This window comes from Notothenia coriiceps, unplaced genomic scaffold, assembly GCF_000735185.1.
Source record: "Notothenia coriiceps isolate Sejong01 unplaced genomic scaffold, NC01 NC01_scaffold00022283, whole genome shotgun sequence".
Taxonomy (NCBI): domain Eukaryota; kingdom Metazoa; phylum Chordata; class Actinopteri; order Perciformes; family Nototheniidae; genus Notothenia; species Notothenia coriiceps.
The window spans coordinates 1-16,005 of NW_011354984.1; the positions used below are offsets into that span (position 1 = coordinate 1).

At 41.9% G+C, this 16,005-nt stretch overlaps 1 protein-coding gene across 7 annotated transcripts; it reads right to left on the reverse strand.

Annotated features, from left to right (window-relative positions):
- Positions 1-3,667: 3,667 nt before the first annotated feature.
- Positions 3,668-15,681, reverse strand: LOC104953909 (protein Jumonji-like). Of its 7 annotated transcripts, XM_010780948.1 has the most exons (9): positions 15,226-15,681; positions 14,903-15,077; positions 13,395-13,529; positions 10,051-10,708; positions 9,435-9,582; positions 8,246-8,418; positions 7,150-7,287; positions 6,198-6,382; positions 3,668-5,326 (listed from the first exon to the last, which is right to left on the reverse strand). In XM_010780948.1, exons 3-9 carry the CDS (start codon positions 13,443-13,445, stop codon positions 4,154-4,156), a joined length of 2,526 nt encoding a protein of 841 aa, XP_010779250.1. In that variant the 5' UTR covers positions 13,446-13,529; positions 14,903-15,077; positions 15,226-15,681; the 3' UTR covers positions 3,668-4,153. The 7 variants fall into 7 exon arrangements, with proteins under 7 accessions (XP_010779250.1, XP_010779249.1, XP_010779251.1 ...); XM_010780947.1 differs by lacking the exon at positions 14,903-15,077 and having other exon boundaries at positions 13,395-13,524; XM_010780949.1 differs by lacking the exon at positions 14,903-15,077 and having other exon boundaries at positions 13,401-13,529.
- Between the last annotated feature and the right edge of the window lie 324 nt (positions 15,682-16,005).

Consider the following 16,005-nt stretch of genomic DNA (forward strand, 5'->3'; position numbering starts at 1 on the left):
AATCTCGCAAAACCCCTTTGCGAGATCTCGCAATACTTTTGCGATATCTCGCAAAACCCCGTTGCAGTTTGTAGACGGTCCCTCCTCTAGCTGCAGATTTTTACCAATTCTTGATGCTCGGATGACGGCGCGTATCGAACTGTTCTGATAAAAACGACTCTGTAGCTCATTGTTTACCTTGCTCTGATTGTAAAGTCATGTTGTTTGTATTTTTAAAACGTTATGTTCATGAGTTATTGATCCGCGAAATTCGAATCGGTCAATAACTCAGCTCAGAGGGACGTGCATGTCCCGTCGCTCTGAGTGTTCTCTTGTGAAACCCTTTATATATACAGTCTATGTGTGAAACCCGTGCCTATTGCCAAGCACTGATGTTATATCTTTATATTTAAGGCCAAGCTCAAAGTAAAATCGATGAACCACTCCATTGTTGTGGTTTCTGTGTTGCCGTAGCAGCCGAAATGACCAGGAAGTACATTGAGCTAAATGCAAAGTTTTGCGAGATCTCGCAAAAGTATTGCGAGATCTCGCAAAGGTTTTGCGAGATCTCGCAAAACATGATTATTATTATTTTTTTTCAAATTTTTTTTTTCTTTCTTCTCCATGTCCCCTAGGGGGCTCCGTAGATTAGTGCACTACTAGTAAGACAATTTAATTATAGTCCACGTTATTTATAATGAAGCGATTTATCAAAGATTTATTTTCATAAACATCCACATATCATTACACCCACTGCAGCCAAACTGCATCCTTTCTTTTCAGCTCATCATATTATTATTACTTTACCATTTGATTATAAAACAAATGAATCAACAAAAATATGTTTCCTGATTGAGAGGTTACCTGCGTTGCACGTAACCATACCCAGCATGTGATTGAGTTTGTATAAGCATGTAGTGAATAGGTAATGAGGGACATTATACATTCTAAGCTAATAAAAATAATCTTAAAGGATATATGGTGTGCAGAGTCAGACAGTGAGAGTAAAGACACGTTTAAAGGAACACACCTGCTCAACATTTTGACAAAAAAGTAAGAGTCTTGCTGTTTTCAGTAATGGTTTTACACATTTCTTCTAAAAGGCAATAACCTAAAAGCAATGTTTTACTATCTAGTTTTGGAAAAGGGGGTATTTTACTTTGACTGAAAATGAATGACATCACATGTGCTTTTATCAGCCAAACACATTATCTGAATCATGAATTAGAACAGTTGAATTGTAGGTTTTAAATAAGGAATTGTGATGTCCTGAGAAGATCCCTTGGAAGGTGAATCAATCCTGATAAATATGCAAAAAGAATTTATTGCAAATTCCATTAAAATGATTCACATTTACATACTTTATACAGTTAGTTTGATGTAGTTGCACAAATCCAGGTGTTTTTCACGTTCTTAATCCCTTGGGGCTGTAAGAGTTTGCTCATTTTACTTCATGAATACACAATAAACAACTGACTGACAACTTCAACAAAATGTTGCATTAACTAGAATGAGATCAATAATATCCATGGTCGGGAACAAAGACATGACTCCAAGTGTGAGAGCTCTCCCAACGGTCAAAGGAGCAAGCTCCAAGGCTGTAGAGAAAATACATGAAAAACTGGAGCATCCATAAAATGTTAGTGGGAATTCTCATACAGTCATACAGGATGAACCTGCTTCAGAAAGTAGATGCAATGATGTTGTGTTTCTACTTTGTCTATAGCTAGAATGGCTGACTATGTAATAATGATTAACCATTAGTTCACAAAGGGTACAAACAGTTTTTAAAATACCAACCAGGACAAATTTCCTGATACTAAAAACAGTTATTAGCAAACAGTCTGGAATTAGGCATTTCCATAATTTAGTTATAAATAAATTAGTAACTACAAAAAACATGGTTTGTTTTAGTGTGCAAAAAAAAATGTAGTATGGAATTAGTTTTATCCTTTGATGCCCTAGTGTTATACTGTAGGACCTTTGAGCAATGCTTCACATTGACATAAAGAGCTTTCACTTCATCAACAAATCTATTAATACATGTCCTTTAAAGTCAGTTATAATGAGCGCAGTTTACTGTACATTTGTATTTAATCATATTCTGACAATTATACATAATGTCAGTTTATGAATTCTTAAAAGTTCCACAGCTGAGAGGGGTTATAACATGAAACTGAATGATGTTTTTAAGCAAACTAAGTTTACCTGATAAAACATATTATATGGAAAAAATAAATATGAACCCCATACAAACACTTCCCTGTGTAAGAATATCATGTTATTGTTGTCCAACTTAATGACTTAGATGGCCAGTTTATGTTGGAAAAACAGAAAGATAAGCCTCTCCCACTGTGTATTCTATCACTATTTTTATTTTGGAGTCACTCAAACAGGTGTAATATGCTTTATATATACAGTCTATGGTAATATGTTGGTCCTTCACACAGGGGCTTTACTGTGAGGTCAAGTGACACATTAATTAATTAATTAAAGGTATAACATCTGAACTCTATTTTACTCAACCTCCCAAAATAGCTCATGGGGAAGCTAATAGCACCTATAGCACCTGATGTCATCCTGAAACCGTAACCAGTATCAGTACTCATGATGTTTGTGGGCTAGTCATTTATAGTGTGAATGCCATGTGGGGGGGGGGGCATGTCCCCAGAGTAAAGGACACCTCAGAATCTAAACGGATTATTCCTTTCTGAATGCAATGGCAGACAAACTAAACAGCAGACCCACTCCAGTTTTAACTATGTGCCTTTCCATGTACCATTTCAGATACAGTATCTGAGAAGAATTGGGAGGAGGGATGAAACCCCCTTTAATGGTCACACATGAAAAGCACACAGCACACACAGTGACATGTGCGCTCTGCTTTTAACCCATCATAGTACCAGGAGTCTAGTACTAGGAGCAGAGTACAGCTATTGTACAGCGCCCGGAGAGCAATGGGAGTGAGGGGGGTGTCCGGTGACTTGCTCAAGGGCACCACGGCAGGGCAGGAGGTGAACTGGGACCTCTCCAAGTAGCAGTCCACACTCCATATTTTAGGTCTGGTCAGGGACTTGAACTGGTGACCCTACAGCTCCCAGTCCAAGCCCCTACTGACTGAGCCACTGCCGGTGACATACTGATCAATCCCTAAAGGCCCAGATACACTGGCCCGAAATCGGCAGTAAATGGGAGTCGGGCCGAACATGAGCGTGGGCACGCCCTATTCGGAGTGGTGTGCGCCGCACCATCGGGTCTTTTCTGCCGACCTGACGCCTTTTCTTGCCGATCTAACATGTTGAATCGGCGTCGGGAACACCACCGGAAGTCGGACAAAAGGGATAACACTGATTGGCTGTTCAGCTAGCGAATCAGTGCATGAGAAGCGTTAACGGAAGTAAGGGAGGTAAACTAATGATTTACTTCCTGCTCCTGTTCGTTCATGTTTTCAATGGACGAGAGTGAAAATGGAAAGAAAAACGCTATTTGTTGTTTGTTTATATCACGAAGTCTGTTCTTCTTCTCTCTTCCGGTTGTTCCGGTTGTTGCCTCTTTTGAATGATGAATACACACTACCGCCACCTGCTGGTAAGGAGAGTTATTGCCACTCACGCATACGCAGTTCATACGTGCTCGGCTCGGATTTGCGGTGTGTTCCAGTGCGCGAAGTCGGCAATTACGCAGGAGAGTCCGGCGACGCAACAGTCGGTGTCGGCGTCGGCGACTTCTCAGGTGACTGGCCGGTGTATCTGGGCCTTTACACAACTTGTCTGCCATTAGGCTGTGAAAAGTGTTGGAAACACACTGTCCTTTAACTTGCTATTTACTTTATTGAGAAATGTGTTTGTCATAAGATCATTATCAGGTAAAACCTCACCTTTAAGCTTTACCTCATGTAGATCTTGGGTTGGAACATTGTTTTTATAAATAAAGTTCTATGCAAGTAAAGGACTGTGTGGGAAGTCTGTCTTCACTCGCTTATGAACATTTCCTCCTACGGACCTGTCTGCGCGAAACAGAAGGTGTTCATGAGCCTTCACTTTCTAAACCATTAAATAATACAAATGATCCCAAAGTTATTGACATGTGTAGTGAACAGTACACATATCACTATCCAAGCAGCCAAAAACATTTTGCTAATCATCAATTTCTTAATATAGTTAATCAGGTGTTGTTAGCGCCTCTGAAGGATTCTAGGGCTGCTTCTGGTCTTAATGGCTGAGGTAGTAGACTTGATCTGGGTGGGGCCCTTTGCAGAGCTCCTGGAAGTGTTGGAATAACTACTGACAGCTGAACAGTTCTCTGTCGAGTACTCTGTGGTACCCTTAGAAGGGTCTTTTACAGCACCTTTGGAATTCAGGATTGGAGAGCATCTGCTGGATGGTGAAGTACACTTGGTCATGTCCTTGCTAGAACATGTGTTAGTGCCCTTAGCAGTGTGCTTGGCAAAAACACTGGCTGGTGGATTACTGTGTGTGTCTGTAGAAGTCAATGAGTTCATAGCAACTTTAATGGCAGTAGTCCTCCTCCTGGAATCAGCAGTCCTGGTCATTAGTCTGGGGACAGTCTGATTTCTCTGGAGCCTTCTGTCTCTCACATGTCTGCTGATGACCTCACTGACGGGGCCTAGCTCAGAGTTTGCGATCATGGTAGAAAGGTTGACCTCTTCTTGAGAAGAGACGGAGGACAAACTTTCAACATGTTTGTCTTCACCAACACCACAACCCCTCTCTACTGTCATCTCTCCAACACAGCCACATTTGTCCTGTGGAAGGTCTTCAGTGATTTCACTTATGTGGCCTTCAGACACTTCTCTTACATCTGCATCACAGCTGGCCTCCCTCTGAGGGATCTCCCCAACATGGCATTCCCTCTTCTCTGGGACATCAGCATGGCTGCACTGCACTGTCCTGGCCTTCTTTGAGTTCTTGTTGTTCAGAGGGGTGGGGCTGGTGTCGGGGGGGAGGCCTCTCCTTCTTCTGGATGACCTCAGAACCTCAGGGTTCTCAGTGATTGCTCTAATCGCTGAGCCATTAGTCACTGGGGTTTGAGTCCTGCTGGGATGTCTTCCTGAGTTCTGCACACTGCTGATGGTCTTGGGGTTTCTGGATTTGTCTGGGGTGGTGCGGGGTTGTGGAGGAAGGCGGTGGTTACGAGGCAGCTGGTGTTTGCTGCGCTGGGTGAGGTGTTTGTTTTTGGCTTCCTGGAGTCTGGGTTTACAGGTATTGCTAGGCCTGGGGGAGGGCCTGGGGGAGCGTCTGCTGGCTCCCCCGGAGCTCGGCTTTAAGATGGGAACTGACCTGACACAGGAAGCTCTTTGATCAGAGAGTCCAGTCACCATGGAAATCTGCAATAGAAAGAGAACATTTAAATTTAGCTGATACTTGTATCCAAAAATACCTCCGGAGCACCTCAGTGTCAAGTGTACAGACACAGGTCACACACCATTGGGTTCAGTATCTGGCTGAATCTTCCACATGTAAGCTGCCATTTTCAATTACCCCTTCCTTGTAATCTTGTTAGAGAAAAAGTCAAAATAATTGATGTGTACTCGGGCGTCGCCAGGGATTTTGGGCCCCATGAAAAGATAATCACATTGGTAACTTAAACATTTTTTTCTTAATGTTCTAAAATTGTGTGGGCCCCTGTCAGTCCCGTGCCCTTAGAATCGTCCTAACTTTTCAGCCCTTTACGGCGCCACTGATCATGATCATTCGTGACAAAATGTTTTTATTGAGATCATGATAAAAGAGAGCATGATGGCTGTGTCAAGACATGAATATAATGATATCAGCATAAAACAGATGTGAGGCCAGTGACACAGCAGCACACTCAAAGGTGGCCATGACATGAGATGCTGGTATTATTCTTCAGATCGGCCATGTCTTATGGGAGGCTGGCCCATCACACTGGGATTGGCCAGCTCTCCTGATGGAAGAAAGGAACTTTTCTATGGCTCTCTTTTTCTCCAAACTAATACACTTTTCATCTATCACATACAGTGAACTTTAGACTCCACATTGTACCAGTTCTAGTATTAGAGGCAGAGGTCAGCTACTATATACCCAGCGCTCGGGGGACAGTGTGTCAGGTGAACGGGCCCATCTCAAAGTACCAGTCCACACTGGGGTCTGTTGGGAAACTTGACCAGGTCCCTTCAGACTGAGAAACAATGAGGACAGCTTTAGACAGAGCAGCATGTAGAAAGATGGTCAGACCTGGCCTGTCCTCCTGACCTGCAGGGGGAGCTGCCGGGGTCTCAGCAGGTGTCTCTCAGCTCCCCCCTCTCTACTCCTCCTCTCTCTCTCCCTCCTCCTCTGTGCACGGGCGCTCAGAGGGCAGAAGGAGCCCCCCGCTGCATAGCCGGCAGGCCCCCCCCTCAGAGAGCGAGAGTCCCGCTGCACTGTGGGACAGCAACACACACACAGAGGCACAAAGACAAAAGAGAAAAATATGAATAAAGCATTTTATGGGATTCTTTAACCTACCATTTTATTCAAAGCTGTGTGTATAATGGCCCTGACACAGCAATACACACATTAAAACAAAGCAGTGTTTGCCAACCGCTGTACACACCACTCTGAAAGATAAAGTAGAAAAATGAAAAGAGATTCAACATGTAGAATGGATGGCGGAGCTGTGAGCAAAATAATTAACTCAGATTGGCTGTTCAGTTTAAAGGAAGACGATGGATCCGAAGAAAGTGAAGAGGGCATACACAGAATCTCTTATCATTTTTTAGCTTCATCTTGTCCAATCATTTTGAATACAAATCTATTTGTGAGTCGGTGTGTTGTGTTAACGGTTTATAGAAGATTACAGAAGCGTGAAAACATGCTGAGTGCGGGACAAACCACAACAACGTGGCCAAATGGGCTTGGTGTGTCAGAAATGGAATCTTTCATGACACAATGAGTCTATATGTATGAATATGACTTTTGTCATTTCGTTAGGGTGTCACTTTTAATGGGCCTGGAGTTAATTGATGACAATGGTAATAAACTTTCATGAAGACTCCTTTGTGTTAATGTGCTTGATGGGTGTCGTCTCATGGTTATGCACACTCCTTCAAATCAAACGTTACTGACCTTTAAAACCACACGTACAGAGACTGATATGTCTGTATTTCAGAAACGACAGCAGCATACAGGCAGCTGAGAGGAGGAGTACCTGTTGTTCTGCTGAAGAGGCTCATGTTATTCCCCTGCGCTGCAGTCTTGTGATTGGTTGGGATTGGTTGGGGGCCAGCTGGCTCCTTCGCTCGTCCACTCGCTAAGAAGGCCATGTTGCTAGGCAACGCTGCTGAACCTGAAGTAAAAGAGGAAACGCCTTAATTGATGCTGGAGGAGATACAGTATGTCTGCTTCAATACATACTCAACTATTTTTTTCCCTTATTCAGCAAAACACTCTCCTTCTTAAAACCAGGGTTTCAGCCACATGATTTTACACTTAGATTTGGAAGCATATCAGATAACACTAAAACTGATCCAGATCTTCAAACCCTGAGAAAGGCTCCACGGATTGCAGATGAATTTAAACACTGCAAACTCTTTGTTCAGCATTAGTAACACAGTATACACGGTAGTATGTCATATGACAACATGGAGCTGAGCTCCTGGCATTAACAGCCACACATCAGTTCAGACCGATATACCTATAGTTTTTATGTTGCTGCAGGAATGAGTCCTAAAGCACACGAGTGACTGAGTGAGTGTTTTTGCACTTAATGTTCCCTTGTCTCAAAGTAAATGTTTTTACGTATTTTATTAAATGGTTCTACCACATAAAGCACATCAGTAAATACCCCATTATATGAATATTGCAGCGGTGTGTGGTTATGGTGCTGGCTGAAGAGATGGGAGTGACAAAGCTGTAGACCAGATACCTGAGCAGAATCAATAACAAGTGTTGGTTTCCACAAACCCTCTTCTCCTTCTGTCCTTATTTAACTGGGTGAGCAGGATACCTCACAATAAGGATAACTCATCCACTCACTAGACTGCCTGCCTCATTGTGCTAGAATTTTAAAAGGATGCAAGACTGCCAATTGACAAAACCATGAACCCAGCTACATCCGGTCATTCTTAGAAGAAACGTTTTACAAGATAAAATATCTGGGATTGAATTTACGCTTCAAAAAATTTAGTGTGCAGCATCATAGACATTTTATGCCACAGAGCTTATTTTCTGCAATAATCCACAATCCAAAAGAACCAGGTTAGTGCTGCAGGGTTGAAAACATACTTCCTCTCCTTTTAGCTTACCTCTCAGACAGAGAAAGGACAGGAAGTCCTCGGTCTTGGGTCGCCTCCTCGTCAGACAGGTGACTACCGCCAGGTTGTGTCCGTGCTTACCTCGTGCTGATGACATCATTGCTGGCGGCCCTGGAGAGCTGGGAGGGGACTGAGCAAACTTCCTCTGCGCCTGCAGCCGTGGTCTACACACACAGTGGACAACAGCATAAAAACCATGAATATATGAATGACAGATATCATTTTTGAGTTGAAACTGAATTAATAATGGTTCGAAGAAGAAATTATCTTGCTAGAAGAGGTAATTTGTAAACACGATACAAACAATTCCATTATTTTTAAAAGGGAAAAAGAAGGTGGGAAATGGTTTGATTATAAAAAAGTGGACATGTTTCTGAGTTTGTCCAAAAATAGGATTATTAAACTCTTAAGAAGTGAATATTTTAGTGGCTTGTGCTCTAATAGGCCCCCCAGTGCACACTGTTATGACAGGCCCTTATCCACGCTCAACATAATCACAGAGTATACAAGGGACCATGTACATTATTAAACATTAGTATTCACGTTTTATGTATTGTACCAGAGTTAGCTTAAAGCTAATTTCCTCTGACAAATCAGAACAACACTAAAAAACTAGAACGAGGAGGTGAAATCACTCTCTGTATATTTAATTTACAATACCAAGTAAGATTTGATGTATCTATAGCTGCAGAGAGCCCAGAGGCTACACACTGAGGGTGTGAAAGACGTATACAAAATGTTTGCTCATATGAACCTGTCTCACCAATAAATACAATGTGATCACGATAAAATTGTATCCCTATATATTATTACAAATGAGATTAAAGACAGATTATAACAGAAAATTGAAACATTTCTGTTATTCTTCAGACATAAATCACCAAATTATTGTTTCCCTATTCTTTCTATATCAAATTAAATAATCCCTTTTTATTTGCAAGGTAGGGTATAGACTGCGCAAAACAATGGATATCTTCTTTTTCTAGGTCAAAGTACAACTGAAAATATATTTTTCATAAAAACGAAAGAACTACATTTTAAACAAATTCCAAATCTATCAATCTCCTCACACATTTCACGTTCTGATTTAGGGATGTCAAAAGTAGGTAGCACCCTCTGTCATGAAAAAATAGTATTGCTATTCATTTTCTGTCATGAACCTGAACATGCAAAAACACACAATGATGACCCTGCAGCTGACTTCTTGCTGGAGGAGCCGTCCCTGTGGCGGTGGAGGCCGGCCGGGCGGAGCTGCGTCTGCAGAGAGAGGCTCCAGCGGGCCGACAGCAGGGACTGACAGCCGCTGATGCTGCCATTAACAAGGGAGCCTGAAGGCAACAGGAAGAACTTATATGAGGCTCTTTCTTAGTTCCAGAGATTATTATAAACACAATGAATGTGTCTGGTGTGGCAGGAAATATGAAATTCAATGACACTTAAAATAAATCAGAACATTTGCTCAGAATACAGTAAGAACGAGCATTCAGACAATAAGACAAGGGTTTCCAACTGAAGGTGAAAGGAACAATTAGAAAAGAAAACTCCATCACAAATTCCAGGCACACTTCCTGCTTCAGCTTGGACGTAGTGTAATCACTGTAGCCGGCATGCAACGTTCCAGCTCAGTCACGGATTCTGGGTAACATTCACCTTCAGTCTGACCTCCACATGCCACTCTTACCGATGGACCAAACTGGGTAATGAACTGGAATAATCTTTGAAGTGTTTCTGACATTGGCTTTGCTTCTACTAAATGAACAGCTGTGACTAATAGAAGAGAAGAAGAGCGTACTGACCCCTGAGGCGTGTGGGGGGGTGTGAGCGCAGCGTCCTCGGGGGGGTAGCAGCCTTCAGCAGCGTCTGTGTGTTCTTCACTGAGTGTTTGTGCTGAGCAACATGTGTGTGTTTTGCACTTTCTGCGTGTTTTGAGTTGAGCAGCGGCAGTGTTTTATGTGTTTTATGCGAGCGTAGTGTCCTGGTGGATGCAGCATTCCTCTGGAGTGTGTGTGTATTATCTTGTTTGGGTTGTACAGTGTGTGTCATTCTCCCTGATTGTGTTTGCATGTTCTGTAGGGTGGACGTACATTTATTTCTTGGTGTGCATGAGTCCTGAGACACGTTATTTTTTTGCGCTTTGTTGGAGTCTCCATGAGGGGGTTTTGAAATGTGCATATTTTGTGTGTTTTTCTGTGTGTGTGTGATAGGTGGTCTTTGTCGTGGCGTGTGCACACTCTGTCTTGTGCGTGTGTTTTGCTGTTTGTGGGTTTTTGGCAGTGTCCTTGTCTTTCGCTGAGCATGAAGGAGAGTATTTTTTGTTGTGTGCTTGTGTGCACGTGTGTGTATGTGTGAGTGTTTTTGTGTGGCACGGTGTGTGTCTCTGAATTCCCTGAGGGACAGGAAGAGGACTTTGCGGACGAGACGTTCTTCACACCACGGCATCCCGTCACTGATGTCCTGCAGAAAGTCACAAACACAAACACCATCAACTATTAAAAACAGAACACACTGAAATGGATTATCCACAGGGAAATGCCAAAATGAAAGTACACATTTAAAACCATTTGAAAATCTACAACAGTTATTAGTACCACAGTCCTCCACATATCATTTGAGGGAGTAGTCTAAACTTTTATCTATCATCTATCTATCGATGATATATAGTGCAAAACACTGATTTTGTATTTATTTTATTGATGGGTAAATGTATTTGTTCATGATCTCTCTGTGGCCATATTGTGGGAATGTTTGAATTTGTAATCTCTAATGTTTGTGTTGTGATTGTAGAAGCCTTGTCTGTCTTTTATTTGTGACTTAATTTTGTTTTTGTCATTTGTCATTTTTTTAGGGCATTCTAGGAGCCCCTTAAAAACGAAATGGTTAATCTCACGGGGTTTATCCTAAATAAATACATCTCACTGGAATAAAAACAGAAATGTGAAGGACTACAGTATGAACAGAGTTTATTTATGCAGTCGATCCCTGCAAATATAACCAGCATCACTGGGGAGGGCTTCTGTGTGCCTTACACACTGCGCTGTTCATCTGTAAACCAACACCGACACACAGTTCCATTTGAGGGTAGACTGTTTGTACTTTATGATAAATAACTATAAATAGCTGCTCAGGAATGCCAAAGATATGTTATTTAAAAACAGCCCGTCAATTCAATAGTTTGTCCACTAGAGGGCACTCATGTACTCATTGGTTACAATTTCAATCTGAATAATTGTTAGTTTACAGTACAAATCAGCTGTTCTTACAATGGCTAACTACATTATGTTAAAGTAAGATGATGAACATGGAAAACAACAGCATGTCAATATGCTCATTATGAGAGTTTTAAAAGAGGTATCGATAGAGTTATCAGCTTTAAACTCAGTATGAGTCCAGCTTTACTTTATGCTCAGCCACACTGCGCCTTTAGGCCAGATCAGACAGGTTTATGTAACTGTGTCCAAGAAGCATCAGAGAGAATAGACACCTTCTTCTTGCCAGAATGATAGAGGATGCATGCTGGATGTAATAATCAAAATCTTTGTGGAAGCAGATGCAGACGTGTTCCTGTCCTTATCCACCATATTATGTATCATGTTATCAACATGCTGCTCTGCAATATTAATCCTACACCTACAACTCATAGCTCTAGCATGCCTCAACTAAACGCATTATTCTCAGGATTTGGAAAGTCAGAAAGCCCAACTGATTCAACTTAAATAAATGTCTGGAGGACTTTCTGAAGCTTTTAAACATGGAAGAAGCTGCATCTTCGCTTTCAGATTTTGATAGGGGAGATAACAGGTTCTGGGTAACAATAAGGTTATTTACTGGACCTAAACCACTCCCCTTTGTAAAAAAAAACAACCACACAAAATCCAACAAACTGTGTACCCATGGTGTTCAATCTGGGCCTGAATGTTAAAGCCTGTTAAAGGGCCGGGTCATGAGTCTAATGTAAAGTTATACATTTGGAAAAGGGGAAAAGTAAAATCAAATAGAGAAACTAATATTCAAAGAATATTTATGTCATGGAGTCATCATGTAGGCTACTGACGCAGATCCAAGACCACATGTGATGCAAGACCATGTGCATGCATGTGTTCCTTTGGTTGTAGTTTGTGTTAAACCGGAACACATGCATAAAATAGGTCAGGGATGGGCAACTTGAATGGTGGTGGGGGCCACATAATGTATGTGGCCCCCACCACCGCATGCCCCCGGGCCGCCATTTGCCCATCCCTGCTCTAGGTCATGGGTCGGCAATAGGCGGCCCGTGGGGCATTGGTGGCCCACCAGCAATAATATTTGGCTGGGAAAATTTATTTTGAGAATAAAAATAAAAGATTATTTTGATTTTTTTTATACAATATCGGACCGAGAGTCGTACATAGAATAGAGAATCTACCTACACCTGAAGAATGCTTATTGTACTTTATCCATGTTGAGAGTGAATGACACACAGCACAGGCACAATCTGGAAGCGGGGTGCACTGACGCTGATAGTGGATCAATAAGTAGGTGGACAGCGCGTGGTGCTGAAATAGCCAACATGCGGTTATAAAAAATAACACCAGCTCACTAAATCATTCAAACGTAATCTTTACTTATGTGAACAATAACAAAGTTCATTCAAAACATTGACAACAAAATCTGAGAAGCCGCTTGATCATGGAGGGCGAGGGGTGGTGGTGCATATGCTGCCACCTCAGTTGGCAGCTTTGTTTTGAAAGAAAAGTTTTGGCTGATCGGACATTTATGAGAGAAAATCCCTAATGTCCGAGTGCAAGTGACATGAGGGATTGTCCCCAAGCATTGGAACGTGTCACATGTTTTAACAATCAATGACTTAAATAAGCCTTTGATTATGTTCCGACCCGCCATCTAGTGGCTCAGAAAAAAATTGGCCCGAGGCCAAATTTATTTGCCGACCCCTGCCCTAGGTTCTTCTTCTAAATGTTGACAGTACATTTTATGATTGTTTATTTAGTTCAATCTTTATAAAAAAAAAATTCAGATTTTCAGTTTATATATATCTTTTTCTTTTGAAAGGGATTTTCGAACATCCTGATTACATTAGCTAGTTAAGATGGAGCATTCTTTTTATAGGGAATGTGTACAAAGAGGAAAGACATTTTACACTTACACTTACATATTTCTTTCTGATGATGTTCCGTTTGGGTCTGTCCGTACTCATCTTGACAAGAAGACGCTAACGGGCACATGGAACACCGAAGCCTTTTTCTTGACCTCGACTCACTCTAAATTCCAACGCTCTGTCCTGGGAAAAAGGAGTCAAGTTAGGTTTAAAAAATATTTTTAATAAATGAGAGTGCAAAAAAGTTAAATACAACAGTTCATCTGCAGAAACAAAAAATGTTCTGTTCAATATTCAATGTTCTGTCTGGTGAGTTTCATGACAAGGATGATGCTTCAAACAAGCACAGCCTAACTGGCTCTGTATAAGACATTCAATGTTTCATTCATATGTTAGGATTAAGACACAGTTGCATGTCCAATAGCCTGAAAACAGCAACATGATGTAGAAGCACAACAAACTACCCAACAGATGAAATATAAAGATTCATAAAGAAGAAAATAATCCAACTATAACCTGATCAGCTAACTTGAACTAACTGTCAACACATAATAAATGATTGCATATTCATTTTATTTATTTAGTCAACGTTGTTATTGTTTTAGTTGAAAAACAACGCTCTGAGAAATGTGGCTTATTTGTTCATTAAAAAGATTGTTTCAAGAAGAATATAATGGGCAAACTAAGGTCAGGTTTTGTATCAGTAAAACATGAAAATAATATCATTATGGGAAACCAGGGTGGACGTTTGAAAAGGTTCAGGATTCAAAGACATGCAGGTTGTTAAGCAGCAGAGTACTGCGCAGGACAATGAACATTGTGCCTCCTTTAGCACTGTGAGCCGACTATATAAGGGTATCCGTCCACATCTAAGCTGCTCAGCTTCCCTATGATACACACTCAGTTTGCTATTAATTATAGTGCCCCAGCTATTGTCACTACCGTACACTTATCATGGTTTTAATTATATGGGACAGAGAGGAGTGTCTTTAAATAAATGATCATCTCTTTATTTTGTTCATATTTGCAATTGGTAATCTTTCTGGATACCAGTTGCTTTAACTTGTACTCTCTATAACTTCTCTCCTCCTCTGATCAAAGTACTATCAAAGCCACATCATTGCACATTGTGTTATTGTTCTAAGAATACAGTTTGTTAGTATAAGTGCATGTCCTTTAGTAATGCGGCCTGGGGTCTGGACATCTGCTTCACAGGGGGAGCTGCCCTTTAGCCAGTCTTACCCCAGTGCACTGACATGGAACCTGACGAATGGGGCTGCACAGCATCTTAGTTTCACACATAGCCTCCTGCTCTGCTAAAGCCCCCTCTGGATGAAGTGATCATCTACAGCTTTAAAATAATGGCAGCAGCTCATTTCATGTTAATGAACATAGGAAGTGCACTGCTTTAGAACCTTAAGACGGGTTATTGTATACACTAGATTGATGTGTGTGCAATCTACCACAGCATCAGTCAGGATGTGTAACAATGAAGATTACAGTGGGACCCTGGAGTTAGTAAGCAAGCTAATGTCAGACAATGAAAGCCCATTCACCTGCAGCAGCTTTACAGAACAGGTGTTCCTGCATATAAGCAGCTCTGTGTGAGCCCATCAGAGCAGAACCAGATCAGTCAGGCTGTGTCTCAGTACAGTCTGTTCAGTCAGAACAGTCAGTACAGGGTGCAGCGGGCCCACATTCTGTGTACAATCCTCACGAGACTGTACATCCCTGAGCACAAACGATCATATCGGCCCTTAAACAAAGCAATATCAAGCAATCATCGATCACACACCTCCAGCAGGATGGATCGGCCTACATCATGAGCACATCGACACCCTAAGGGGATTCACGGACCCTCTCACACTCTTTAACAAACCTGACACAACGGATCACATGAGATATCCCCCCGGCTCTGGCATGCCGTGTCCCCCTTCTCAGAGCCGCTGGGCCCGGTGTGCCGCTCGGCTCGGCACCTGCACGGCTGATGGAGCTCAGGGAGGCAGCACCACTGCGGTCATCCGAACCAAGGCCAGCCTCGGTTAGGTTTCAGTGCGCGTGTATTGTTTCATATACGGTCGGTGCAGGCTATATTACGTTCTTTGGTTGGCTTATTATGCATCCACCACGTGACCCGGAAATCGGTCGAGTCCATCGGTACACCAGCTCCGAGGTTCTGGGTTCTACCTTCTGCTTTATCAAATGCCCGATCTGGACGTTTGTCGTCTTTCGGTGACTCGGTCCCGGCGGCTCCGGAACCAGAACCCTCCGGAGAGACAGTCCCTGCAGCCGAGCTCAGATCCAGGCTGCGCCTCTATTCTCTCACTACGGTACAGTGCCTCAGCTGCCTGCGAGTCAAAGGTATCAACAACTATACACTACTAAACAAATTATTAGTTTTTATCACTATTTTCTTGATTTTCCTTAAAAAAAAATTCTATATTTTTGTATTTATTTTTGGTATTCGGTGTATGTACCTGTGCACCCCTGATGTCAGTGTTTGGTGTGTAATGTTTGATCCTACATATTTTCTTAAATAAAGGGGGGGAAACTACTATACAAATTAGATAACAAATACATTCTGACACGTCACAGAAGTATTTAAAAGCTATTAGAGAAAGAGAACTTTAGCCCATGTTCAACAAGATGAGGTCACTGT